At 36.3% G+C, this 14,263-nt stretch overlaps 2 protein-coding genes across 4 annotated transcripts in view; one reads left to right on the forward strand and one right to left on the reverse strand.

Annotated features, from left to right (window-relative positions):
• Ankib1 (ankyrin repeat and IBR domain containing 1) overlaps positions 1–14,263 on the forward strand; it is a 167,792-nt gene that overhangs the window by 39,210 nt on the left and 114,319 nt on the right. The gene's annotated exons all lie outside the window — the stretch shown is intronic.
• Positions 1–14,263, reverse strand: part of Krit1 (KRIT1 ankyrin repeat containing) — a 54,167-nt gene that overhangs the window by 35,009 nt on the left and 4,895 nt on the right. For all 3 annotated transcript variants that reach the window (XM_090333109.1, XM_090333108.1, XM_090333107.1), the window contains exons 3-11: positions 13,695–13,854; positions 13,082–13,174; positions 11,276–11,405; positions 10,425–10,668; positions 10,114–10,229; positions 9,755–9,898; positions 4,512–4,668; positions 2,769–2,876; positions 846–1,002 (exon numbers count right to left, since the gene is read on the reverse strand). In XM_090333109.1, coding sequence (XP_090189235.1) covers positions 846–1,002; positions 2,769–2,876; positions 4,512–4,668; positions 9,755–9,898; positions 10,114–10,229; positions 10,425–10,668; positions 11,276–11,405; positions 13,082–13,174; positions 13,695–13,854 — 1,309 coding nt within the window. The remainder of the gene's footprint in view (positions 1–845; positions 1,003–2,768; positions 2,877–4,511; positions 4,669–9,754; positions 9,899–10,113; positions 10,230–10,424; positions 10,669–11,275; positions 11,406–13,081; positions 13,175–13,694; positions 13,855–14,263) is intronic.

The following is a 14,263-nucleotide window of genomic DNA, read 5'->3' on the forward strand; positions in this document are numbered from 1 at the left end:
GTCCTTGGGCTTTCCTCAAGGCCAGAGTTCTGCCACTTGAGCTACAGCACCACCTCTGGCTTTTCTTGGCATGTGGTACCGAGGAATCAAACCCGGATCTTCGTGCATGCTAGGCAAGCACTCTACCTCTAGGCCAAACTCCCGGCTCCTGTCCCTGGCTTTTTCTAGGTATGTGGTGCTGAGGAATCGAACCCTGGTCTTTGTGCATGCTAGACAAGCACTCTACACTAGGCCAAACTCCCGGCCTGGAAAGTTCTGTTTTTGTTTTTTTTTTAACTACTCCCAAGAAACTGAATGAATTGAGTGATCATAGGTCAGAACGTATTTCAGCAATTTGAACACTAGTAATTTATGTAAAAAAAGAATACTGCATTATTTCAAATTTAACAGTCAGTATTCACTGTTGAACTGATATAACTGAATCCACTCCCCATTACAGATTTAAAAATTTAAACAGCCTAGGGTCATGGCCTAATGGTAGAGTGCTCACTGTGCATGCACAAAGTCCTGGATTCGATTCCTTAGTACCATATACACAGAAAAAGCTGGAACTGGTGGTGTGGCTTACGGGATAGAACTCTAGCCTTGAGAAAGTCCAAGGATAGTGCTCAGGCCCCAAGTTCAAGCCCCAGGACTGGCAAAAAAAAAGTTTAAACAAGTAAAAAAAACTTTCTTACATTTCATAAACTAATATGTATCTATGACATACAAACCCTTAGCCTAATTTTGATTAAGTTCTAAAAACTAAGTGCCCTTCTTGAACACTTGTTAAACTTGTCATTTGAAATATGATGTAAAAATCAATGTTAATAAATCCTTTAAGAATTAAAAAACAACTTTCTTACTAAGATTTTCTGAACAGATCCATATAGTGAAATACTGTTGAGTCTCTTGAGATAGGCGCATTCCTTCCATTATCTGCTGCACTGTGGTATTATTTCCATGCCTCAATTCAACAGAACGGTATGATCCATCCATTCTATATATTCGAACTTTTTCATACTGGAACAAAAAACAGTATAATAAGCAACTAACTTAAAACCATATTAGCAAATTCTCACAAGTATTTTCAATGCCTGCCTGCCTTCCTGCCTTCCTTCTTCTTGTCAGTCATAGGGTGTGAATTTGGGGCCTGGGTGCTATCTCCAAACTCTTTTGCTTAAAGTTAGAAGTATTCTACCACTCTGAGCCACAATGCCACATCTGATTTTATGGTGGTTAATTGGAGATAGTCATAGACTTTCTGGCCTGGGTTGTCTTTGAAACATGATCCTCAGATCTCAGCCTCCTAGATTACAGGCATGAGCCTCTGGCACCCAGATATAGCATAAATCTTTAACAAAGAAAATTGTTTCAAGTGAGAACTTGACTATATTTAAAAAGCTCTTCACTAACATCTATTATTATATTCTAATTCAGTTTCTTCTAAATGTTCTATAGTGAAACAACCTTAGCAAACTAAGAAAAATGGCTTTTAAAAACTACTAAATGTTGCTGGGTGCAACAATCTGTCTATTGATATATTTATGATACATTTATGTATCTATGTATCTATCTACAGATATAAATATATAGTCATTTTCAACATTTAATGGTGTTAAACTATCATCATTAAAAGTTTATGTTAAAAGGCATAAGCCGGGTCGGGAGTTTGGCCTAATGGTAGAGTGCTTGCCTAGCATGCACTAAGACCTGGGTTCGATTCCTCAGCACCACATACATAAAAAAAAGCTGGAAGTGGTGCTGTGGCTCAAGGGTAGAACTCTAGCCTTGAGAAAAGTCCAAGGACAGCGCTCAAGCCCTGAGTTCAAGCCCCACAACTGGCAAAAAAGAAAAAAGGCATAAGCACATGAATTACATCTATGAAATTTTCATAATTTTCCTGATGATAAAGATCTTTCTATTTTTATTTATTTACTTACTTCTGGTGGTAGTCTAGTACTTGCTAGGCTAGCACTCTATCGTGTAAGTCACATCCCTAGCCCTCTGAATTTTTTCTCATTGTTACTTCTCTTTCTTAAAGTCATTGTTGTCCCTTAAATTTTACTTTTTAAATTAACAATAGTTTTTAACAGCTGTGTGTTCCAAGGATTAAATTTATGATTAGAATGTAATTAGAAAACTCTAGATGAATAAGCAGAATAAAAAGAAACCTAAGAAAATATCTATTTTACTTTTGCAAGTAGAAGAGTGCTATATATACATTAATTTGTTGAGACTAAATTAATGAATGATGTACAACACAGATGTTTCTTAGGAGGCCGAAGTAGGATATACTTCAACTACATTAAGTACAGTCACATTGTCTCCTAACATTCTGGGCCATGAGAAAATTACATATATTACATATGACACCACATACAAGACTAGCATATAATACCATATGGCCTAGGCATGTTATAATAGTCTATGCCATTTGGCATGTGTATATCTACTTTCAGTGATGAAATTGCATCTAATCCTCTAATGGAGAATTTATCAAAATATTTCCCTGGAGTTAAGTGACACATGACTATATCCTCAGACCTGAAACTGTCAGTATCCTAAAAGTTTTCGTATCTTTCCAAGTGTTACTTCATTATGCAAAATAAATGTCTGAGTATCAGGAATGATACAAATATAACAGATATAAATTCTAACAATGAATCTTTATATTAGCACAGAAGCCATCCATCTACCAGTTTCTCCTTCCACTCTTACACAGATCCTAAAATTACAACTTTAAACACATTGTTTGGCTGTAACTATGAAGACAAAATAATGCTTACTGGTTTGTTAATGGCTTCCTTCAACAATTTGGCTGCTTCTTCCCAATTATTTTGTTTGTTTTCTTCACAAATATTTAATGGTGATCTTCCTTGTTGGTCTGTTATGTGCTAGAAATGGGGATAGATGGAGAGAAAAAGAAGACATCACTAATACATAGTATTCTAAATCTCATACTCACTAGGCTAGCACTCCATCACTTGTTACACTTGTAGCCCTCTGAGTTTCTAATTATTCCATCTTATGCCTACCCAAAAATGTTTAGTACTTAGAAACTCCTGCTAAGTATTAAGTAAATATTAAGAACTGCCACATATATAAAAGACTCAAGGCACCGATCAATGGTGTTATCTTTAAAAGTTCTGAATAGAAGCCAGGCTCCGTGGCTCATACCTGTAATCCTAGCTATTGGGGAGGCTGAGATCTGAGGACCAGGGTTCAAAGCCAGCTAGGGTACTACAAAGCCCTGAGACTCTTATCTCCAATTAATCATTAGAAAAGGGAAGTGAGGCTATGGCTCAAGGGTAGGGTGGTAGTCTTGAGCTGAAGAGCTCAGGAACAGTGCCCAGATCCAGAGTTCAAGTCCCATGAACACCCCCCCCCCCCCCCCGCCACAAAAAAATAAAAAGTTCTGAATAGATATAAGGAAGGTTTTTGTTGATGGCTGAATTTTTCCATTTGCTACTAAAAATTCTAGAAATTAGATAGAAAGTCTTTCTCTTTTTAAGACGCTTTTTGAGGAAATTCAATGTAAAATAAATTTTATCTACATTCTCAAGAAGGACAGTGGTAATTTCTGCACAATAATGAATGGACTTTCTCTCTCTTTGTTTTTTTCTTTTTTTGCTAGTCCTGGGGCTTGACTCAGGGCCTGGGCACTGTCCTTGGACACTTTCTGTTCAAGGCTAATGCTTTGCCACTTGAGCCACAGAGCCACTTCCAGCTTTTTCTGTGTACGTGTTACCAAGGAATTGAACCTGGGTCTTCGTGCATACTAGGCGAGCACTGTACCACTAGGCTATGCTCCTGGCCCTGTACTTTTTATTTATTTCTTTTTGCCAGTCCTGGGGCTTGAACTAAGGGCCTGAGCACTGTCCTTAGGCTTTCTCAAGGCTAGAGCTCTACCACTTGAGCCATATCACCAATTCTGGCTTTTCTATTCCTATGTATGTAGTACTGGGGAATTGAACCTGGGTTTTCATGCTTGCTAGGCAAGCACTCTGCCACTAGGCCAAACTCCTGGCCCTGGACTTTTAATTTTATTACAATAAACGCTATTTTGAAGCTGGGTGTGGTGGCTCACTCCTGTAATCCTTGCTAGTCAGGAGGCTGAGATCTGAGGATCACAGTTCAAAGCCGGCCCAGGCACTAAAGAAAATGAGATTCTTATCTCCAATTAACCCCTAGAAAACAGAGAACTGGCACTGTGGGCTCAAGGGGTAGGGTGGTAGTTGGGCTGAAGAGCTCAGTCACAACACCCAGGCCCATGGGTAGGGCGTTTGCCTTGAGCTGAAGAGATCAGAGACAGTGCCCAGAGTTCAAGCCCTATGACAAACAAAACAAAACAAAACACCCAAAAAACAACTATTTTGAAAAGTATAGCTTATACCAAAATATTATTCTATAAAGTCAACTTGTCTGTATTTTTCAGCCTAGCACTCAAGTATACAATTCAGCACTTTAGTGTCATTACTTTATTAGTCAGTAAACATAAGCAAAACAAAGAAGTGCATAAAATAACTTACTCTGTCAACTTCTGGATGGTTTAGGAGAATCTGAACTATTTCAGCATGTCCTCCTCCAGCAGCAAAGTGAAGAGGAGAACTTAGCTGTCCATTTAGAAGGTTTGGATTGCACTTTCCTTTCTCTAGTAATATGCGAGTGGCTTCAACTTTTCCATACCTATAATAAAAAAACAACAACGAAAAACTAAAACAAGACATCTTAATTTTTTTGCCTGTCCTGGGGCTTGAAATCAGGGCCTGGGCACTGTCCTTAGGCTTTACTTTTACTAAAAAAAATTTTTTTTTTGCCAGTCCTGGGGCTTGAACTTAGGACTTAGGCACTGTCCTTGGGCTTTCTAAAAGCTAATGCTTTACCATTTGAGTCACAGCACCACTTGCAGCTTTTTTCTGTGTATATGGTATTGTGCATGCTAGGCAAGCACTCTGCCACTAGGCCAAGCACCTGACCCTGAAATGTTTAAAAAATTCAAATTTTAAATAAACTCTCAAAGAAATATAAGCTCAGAAAACTAAGATATTGACAAAAATAATATAAAATATATATTACTCTTGCTCAAATCAACTGCTTGTATTTCAAACCAACTGAGGAAAAAAAATAAAACTTCAAATACCAGGAAGTAAAGGCAGAGAAATATGCATACAAAGTAAAATAGTAAAAATATTAGATATAGAATTTTTAGTAAAAGAGTCAGAATCCATCGCATTGAAACGATGTACAAACTAAGCCCAAACACAATTCTGGTTTTACTTGCAATTAGACAATGTAGAATACTAAAAGATCTATGTATCAAAACCTGTGTGTTCTGAAGGAGTTACAAAGTAGGAGACTCAAACATAGGACCCAGAGTTTGGCCTAGTGGCAAAGTGCCTGCCTAGCATGCAAAGATGGGGATTTAATTCCTTGGTACCACATACATAGAAAAAGCCAAAAATGGTGATGTGGCTCAAGGTCATAGAGCTTAAGCCTTGAGAAAGCTCAAGTACAAGGCTCCGGCCCTGAGTTCAAGCTCTAGGACTGGCCAAAAAAAAAAAAAAAAAAAAAAAGAGACACAGACATCAACACCTAAGTTACATAATGTGGTACAATTTAAGAAAAGCAACAGCTTAGTATATATACTAATATATACACTAAATACATTCTATACTAGTATATACACTAGATATATTCCACACAAACAAAAATGCTTTCAGATATTAAAAGGAAAAGGGCTCATGAGACTAAACACTAACTCTCTTAAACTTTTGAGATAAAAAAATATATTGCCTAACTTTTTTTTTCTTTTTCTTTTTTGCCAAACCTGGTGCTTGAACTCAGGGTCTGAGCACTGTCCTTGGGCTTTCTCAAGGCTAGAGCTCTACCACTTGAGCACCACATCTGTTTTTTTTCCAGGTATGTGGTAACATGAAATCTAACCCAGGGGCATGGTAGGCAAGTATTTCACCACTAGACCACGTTCCCAGCCCTATATTGCCTAACTTTATAAAGGTAAAACCAAGCTGGGTACAGTAGCTCACGCCTGTAATCCTAGCTACTCAGGAGGCTGAGATCTGAGGATCTTGGTTCAAAGATACCATGGCCACTAAAGACAGTGAAAGTCTAATTAGCCACTAGAAAATAGGAAGTGGCCCTGAGGCTCAAAGGGATAGGGTATAACACCCAAGCCCTTGGGGTAGGGTGGTAGCATTGAGCACCAAAACAAAAACAAAACAACAACAATAACATCAAAAAACCACCAAGATAGTCTCTAAACCAAGATGGTCCAGTCCTTTACTCAAGTCTTTGAACCAATTAATGAATGAGTACATTTTCAAAAATAATTTTAAAACTGTAGCAAATATTGAAGCCAGTCTTTTTCCCTGTCCAATGCAATATTAGTATTGGTATATTATGCTTATTACTTCTAGCCAACAAAATATTAATTTTTTGTCTTATTGTCATGGTGCTTGAACTCTGGGCCTGGGCGCTGTCCTTGAGCTCTTCAGCTCAAGGCTAGCGTTCCATTTTGAGCCATAGTGCACTTCTGGCTTTCTGGTGGTTAACTGGAGATAACAGTCTCAAGGACTTCAGTGCCAGGGCTGGCTTTGAACCACAATCCTCAGATCTCAGCCTCCTGAACAGCTAGGATTACAGGTAAGAGCCACTGGTGACTCGTCCAAAATATTAATTTTTATTAAGAATTAAAATTTTCTCACTTGGTTTACTCTACTAACAATTAGTTGCAATTAAAAATACTACAGATTAATAAATTTCAGAGTTAGCTATCAAAATCTTTTTTTTTTGGCGCACTCTCTCTCAGCCATCATCCCAGTCCTTGTATTTTATTTTACTTTTTTTTTTTTTTTTTTTTTTTGCCAGTCCTGGGCTTGAGCTCAGGGCCTGAGCACTGTCCTTGGACTTTCTCAAGGCTAGAGCTCTACCACTTGAGCCACAGGACCACTTCTTGCTATTTTTATGTATGTGGTACCCAGGAATCAAACTTGGGTCTTCATGCATGCTAGGAAAGCATTCTACCACTAGGCCAAACTCCTGGCCCTGTATTTTTTTTTTTTAAGCCAAGATTTATTGAGTCCTTATTATGTACTCTCAAAGTACTGTATTTGTATTTTTTTCCCATAAGAAAGTGCCATTTTATTCTATTTGAAAACTTAATTTTTTTTTTTTTTTGTAACCAGAGTTTGAACTCAGGGCCTTGTACTCTTAACCTGGCTTTTTCTTCTCAGGGGCAGGACTCTCTCATTTGAGCTACACTTCCACTTCCAGCTTCTTGCTGGTTAATGGAAGAGAGAGTCCCATAATTTTTCTACCTGGGCTAACTTTGAACTTTGATCCACAGATCTCAGCCTCTTGAGTAGGTAGCACCAGAAGCAAGTGCTATTATAAGCTGGATGTATTCCTGTGGTTCCAATAATTTGAGAGGCAGAACAGAAAAGATCATGGTTCAAGGCCAAGTAGGCCAAAATACTAGTAAGAACCTTCTAATAAGCCACATGTGATATGCAGCTATGATCCACGGGAGGCATATGTCAGAACACCTTGGTTCAAAGCCAATGCTGTGCAAAAAGTTTGACCACATATCTGAAAAATTACTAAAGCTAAAAAGGTCTAGGGGTATAGCTCAAGTGGTAGAGTACCTGCTTAGGCCAACTCAGGCCCTAAGGTTAAGCCTAGTAATGCTAAAAGAAATAATGTCTATCTCAAAGATAAGTAAACAGTCTTAAAAACCTTAAGAAACTTGCCAACAGTTGTAGTGCAAGGACTGAAAATGAGGTACATTCCAACATATATTAAATACTATACTATACTTTTGCTTTCATTTAATAAGTAATTGAAACTACTACTACACTTTTATAAGGGCAAGTAACCCTTCTGCAGAAAAGCAACAATATAGGCAAAAGTAAATTTACAATTCCTAAGCTAAAATGTACTGCCTATGTGTTTCCCAATTCCTAGTGTAATTATTTGGGGGAGAGGGGTTTGAACTATATTGCATCTCTTTCGTATAGCTCTAAGTAAAGCAGTCTTTCTCATTTATTATGGATTCTATCACTAGTATTTTTTTGTAATATGAACAAAAAGCTAGTAGATCAGCTAAGACCATTTAGCTTGACTACTTTTAAATCTAAATCTAAAAATTTCACATAAGGAGAAACAGTAAGGAAACAGAAGAAAACATATATGTTAAAAGCAACTATTTAGCTACTTAATCATAAATATTAGAATCAGTGAAATAAATGAATTTTTTTTTTTTTTTTGCCAGTCCTGGGCTTGGGCTCAGGGCTTGAGCACTGTCCTTTCTCAAGGCTAGCACTCTACCACGTCAGCCTCAGCACCACTTCCGGCTTTTTCCGGTGGGGTACTGAGGAATCGAACCCAGGTCTTCGTGCATGCTAGGCAAGCACTCTATCACTAGGCCAAACTCCCGGCCCCCAATAAATGAATTTTAATTGGAAATAACTGGAAATGATCTAATTATTTTATTTTTTGCATTGGTGGTCACAGAATACAGTTTATATGCTAGGTAAGTGCTCGCTAAACTACACTGCAGTCTTAATTAATGAATTTTACTTATGGGTAAATACAGATGCAGAAAGGTAAAGAAAATTCTTTCCTCAATGTGACAGAGTCAATACCTAAGATATTGTGGATATTAAGTAGGTAGTAAATAATATAGTACTTCTGAAACAAGCAAAAATTTGTAAAAAGGAAATGTCCTTTTGAGACAAAAAAGCTTCAGCATTGTTAATTACTGCCATAATTAAGAAATCAATCCATCTAAGAAACATTATTATATGAGAAGAGTAGAAGAACAAGAACTATACTGGGCAACTCAAGAAAAAAGTTCATTTCAATTTTGTTCCAATCCTTACATAAGAAAGATTACTTTCTTTTTTTTTTTTGGCCAGTCCTGGGGCTTTCTAAAGGCTAGAGCTTTGCCACTTGGGCCACAGCACCACATCCAGCTTTTTATATGTATGTGGTACCAAGGAATTGAATCCGGGTCTTTGTGCATGCTAGGCAAGCACTCTACCACTAGGCCAAACTCCCAGCCCAGTATTACTATTTTTTTTGAAAGATTTATTAACACTGATTTTTACATCATATTTCAGATGTCATGTTGAATTAGACAAGTATTCGAGAAAGGAATCTCTATATGTAATCATTGGCACATAGATTTCAGAATTAAAATTAAGCTGAGGGTTTGTATCTCATAGATACATATCAATCTATAATACTATGTGTACAGAGTATATATCCCATCATAGATTTTTATGTCTATGTAATTATGTTTATATCTTCAAGACCATGTGCATAATCTCGGGCCAGGATTACTATTTTTAAGAAGGTTTTTAGAGTTTTCTTGATACCACAGCATCCCAAAGAACTCAAAGAATACTTGTCAAATATGATAACAAAATCAAACCAAAAGTAATTAACACATGTTAAAATTTTAGAGTAAAAGATAAGATAAATAATCTCAATACAAAACAAAAAACTTCAAGGTAAATATGGAATCTTGTTATCTATCTAACCATTAAATATGTTACTCATGACTTGACAAATAGTTAAGAATACTTTACTTTCAGGGCAGGGCTTGTAATTATGAACAGTGGCATATACATAGTAATAAGATCAAAATAGAAGGCTTACTGGAATGAGAACAGTTTGTGTGTGACTGTGATAAACACTGATATTTAATAGCTGCAATTTTATTCTGTATATAAAGAAAAAGTAATTGATTTACCAGCATGCATAATGAATGGGTGCCCAGTGGTCACTATCTAATTGGTTGACTGAAAATCTCTCGTTGAGAAGACGGTTTAGTAATTCTGAATCTCCTTCACAGGCACTTCGGTGGAGAGGAAAATCATCTACCCATTGCCGTTCTCTAATTATCAAAAACAAATTAAAAAACACAAACAACATTGTTGAAATTCAAATTGTTTAAAAGCAAATGTAATGTATGTGTGAAAACTACAAAACCCTGGGTAGCTCATAAGCTAGTGATTAGACTGTATACTTATTGTAAAAAAAATTTCAAACATTTTAACATTAAAATGCAGGTTTCAAAAAAGGCAATATGGAGTAAAACTAAAACATTACTTGTCTTCTGTGACACTGCTCATGCTTCTCTGCCACTTTTCCTGTTTGGGTATTTGTATTTTTGAGTAGTCTGGAGCTCCGAGGCCAAAGTATGGATTTATTACCACTTTATCTACCTAGAATAGGAAAATGAAATAGAAACAAAAATTATTTAAAAGCTTTAAGCTTTTGATGTGTGTGTGTGTGTATATGTGTTTGTAAATGGAGCCTGGGTATTACCTGAATGTTTACAATAATTCATGCATTTATCTCAGGAAAAAATAATTGAGATGTAAGGTCTTTTGAAACCAGAACCAAAATACAACTCTTACCCTATTTGTATACTGAAGATCTGATCCAAATAAAGGGTTGTAAACACAGGTATCTGCTTTCTCTAGTGCTAACATTTTACTCTTTATTTCCAGTGCACTATAGCCCATATGTAGTGAGTTTTCTGTTTGACCTGATTCAGTAGCATATGCAGGGTTTATAACATTAGTTTTTATCCGCTCAAGGGGAGAAGGTCGGAATAAAGCTGGAATAAAGTGAGATTGTGCGTGACGTTCATCCAACCACCTGGCAAAAATAGGAAAAAAGGAAGTAGAAATGCCTGCTCATAAGTGAAGATGAGAAAACAAAAAGAAAAAGAAAAACGCAGTCTAACTCAGATAAGTGATACTTTCTAAAAGAATATCCAGATTTTTATAATTTTAATTAGTGTGGATTATTTGTTAAAAGGTTGGTCAAGTGACCAAGCAGGCATTTTTTTTCTAAAATTTATATTAACAGAAAACCTTCCTTAAAAACACTAAGCACTTTTGAAATTTAACCCACTGAAATGTAGTGACATTAGCCTATTGTTACAGAAAAATAAAGACTAGAGAGGTTAAATGACTTAATCACTGAGAAGAGTAACTACTCAAACTAGATTTATAACAGAAGAATCTTAACTTATAAGCCAGGGCAGTGTTGTTACTCATAAAGGAGAGAGTTAACATGATGTAAGTAGACCAGACAGGTTTGTCCTGGGGTTTTTCCATTTTTATATATTAATTGAAAAACTTACCATTTCTCAGTAAAGTATGTTATTTTCATTACTTTTTTCCAAAAATATCTTATCAAACTAATTCTCACTCTGAAGATGTATTTGATGAATATAAAATACTTTAATAATAATTCTTACTTGTCCAAGGCTATTAACATCCTTGCTGTAAGTGTTGCAAAGTGAGTACTGGACTCACTACACACTCTCATAATATCTTGTAAGCAGTAAAAAACTGGGCATCCTGGAGTATATGTATACTTAGTATTATCTGAAAAAGAAGAGAAAAATGATGCCAACACATAAAAAGCTAATCACAACATTTTCATTTAAAAATGCAAAGTTAAAAAAAACCTTGTAGAGTCAGGTGCTGGTGGTTTATGCCTATAATCTTACGATACTCAGGAGGCTGAGATCTTAGGATCCAGCTATGAAACCAGTCCGAACAGGAAATCCTGTGACATTCCCATCTCAATAAACTACTAAAAAAAAACAAAAGAGGCCGGGCGCTGGTGGTTCATGCCTGTAATCCTAGCTACTCAGGAGGATGAGATCCAAGGACAGTGGTTCAAAGCCAGCCTGGGCACAAAAGAATGTGAGACTCTTATCTCCAGTTAATCACTAGAAAACCAGAAGTGGTGCTGTGGTTTAAGTGGTAGAGGGCTAACCTTGAGCTGAAGAGCTCAGAAAATAGTGCCCAGGCCCAGAGTTCAAGCCCCACAACCGACAAAAAAAAAAAAAATAACCCAAATTAGAGTGGTGATGAAGGTGGTTAAAACATTACCTTTCAGCAAAAGTTCAGGGAAAGTGCCTACATCCTGAGTTTAAGCCCCAGGAATAGTGCATGTGCATTCACACACAAAGACATCTTGCTTTTTCTTCCTCAACAAGATTGTAGAACATAAGGTTTCCACCATCATTTAAAATGCTCAATTTTAACTTAAGAATGCTTAATGTATCTGGAATGTAGAGCTGTAGTTAACTATAAGTATTATGATGAAGCAGACCAATGGAATGTTTATGATAGGTCATTAACATTTCATCTTACCTGAGACAAGTAATATTTAGATTTTAGTGATTTCACATTCAACACCTCAATTAATTCCTCCTGAACTAAGAATCAAGTATGGGTGGGTAGCAATATTGGTTCTATTTGTGAACAAAGAGTAATCCTCCCCACCCCCACCTCTCTTTTGGTACCAGTACTGGGGCTTAGGCTCATAGTCTGTGCACTGTCCCTTAGCTTATTTGCTCAAGACTGGTGCTCTACCACTAGAGCCACAGCACTACTTCCAGCTGTTTTAGCTGGTTAATGGAGCTAAGTCTTATGGACTTTCCTGCCTGGGCTGACCTTGAATTGTGATCCTCAGATTTTAGCCTCCTGACTAGCTAGGATTACAAGCATGAGCCACTTGTACCTGTCTTGCAATGTCACAAAATGTGCCACAAATTCTGCACTGAAACTCCAAATGTTTTCAATTATTTAAGGATGACAAACTTTCAAGTTTTAATAGTTCATAATAGATTAGCCAGTAAATATTATCAACAAAACTACTGGGTGGGAGGACTTTTGACACTTTTTTCCTCTCCAATATAACATTGGCTTTAATCATAATGGTAATTTTTTTAGAATACTTAAATATTTGTTATATCTATAGCACATCCTTTCAAAAGTCCCTTAATATAACCTGAATATTTTCCAAATTTCAATAATTACTTCCCTCATCGTTTCTGCATCCTGCTTTTAAAAAACGAAACATTTCTGTTCAGCCAACAAGCCTACACCTTACTGTGAAACCAAAACATTTTGGATAAGTAAGAAATTCTCCTTTTAAAGTAAAAGCATGTATTTTACAACACAAATAAGTATAAATTCCAATTTCTAAGTTCTCCAACAGACTTTCATTTCAAGGACATAAAAACTTACAAAATAAATTCAGACTTTACCTTTGACAACTGATGGAACTATAAATAATGCTGCTTCTCTGCCCATCTTCTCTCCATCTAGAGGAAATCTCTTCATTAGTACCACACGTTTTCCTAATCATAAAAAAAAAAAAAAGAGCAAAGGTGAAAAAAAATCAACTTCCATTTATTTTGTTGAGGTAGGAGTATAACCAACACTTAATGTCTGTTAATAAAATACTTTAATATATGAAGTAAAAATAAAAATACTGTAATCAAGTTATTTCTTGACTATAACAGAGTTTTTTTTTTTTTTTTTTGGCCAGTCCTGGGGCATGAACTCAGGGTATGGGCATTGTCCTTGAGCCTCTCTTTGCTCACGGCTTGCACTCTTACCACTTAAGCCACAGTGCCACTTCTGGCTTTTCCTATTTATGTGGTGCTAAGGAATCGAACCCAGGGTTTCATGCATGTTAGGCAAATACTCTACCACTAAACTATATCCTTAAAACAGAGCTTTGACTGTAGCTTAGAAACGTTCTGCGTCTTTTCACAACTTTCAAAAATATAAAGTAACCTAAGAAAAATACCTTTCCTTGACGCATTGAGAAAAGCAAAGACAAGAAGGAAAGAAGAATAAAGGAGATTTTCCTACCTCTGATTCCCTGGTTTGCTGGAGAAATTGGTTTTGTGGTTTCTACTACATAATCCAGTATGCCTTGTGTTATCTCACTGTTGGCTTGAAGTTTTGTTTCCAGCAAAACTTTTTTTCTCTTTTTCTTCTGTCCTTCAATAGGAACTTCATGCAATAAAATCTTAGATGAGGAAGATAACATTAAGAGAAAGTTTAAAATAAAATGCATTTAAAGTAGAATACTATGATATGACAACCTTGTTACAACCAGCTGCATATTAGAACAACCTATGAAGCTAAAATAATACCAATGTCTGCCCCATCTCTATACCTATAAAATCAGAATGTTTGAGGACTGGGTTCCTAATACTGGCAGTTTAAAAATATTCTCCAGGTGAGTATTAATAATGCAGTAAATCAGAGCAGTACCCTTTAACCTGAAATAAGCAATTTAAACAAAATGCTAGAGAAATTACATTGTAAGGATTTCGTAATGTTTAAAATCTATTGCATATAAAACAAAAAAAAATCTCAATTCCATGCTTACTAATAGATGTGATAGAATTCAAGACTACTAAAAAAATTCAAGG

This window comes from Megascapheus bottae, chromosome 5, assembly GCF_031878675.1.
Source record: "Megascapheus bottae isolate mThoBot1 chromosome 5, mThoBot2.hap1, whole genome shotgun sequence".
In the NCBI taxonomy this organism is placed as follows: Eukaryota; Metazoa; Chordata; class Mammalia; order Rodentia; family Geomyidae; genus Megascapheus; species Megascapheus bottae.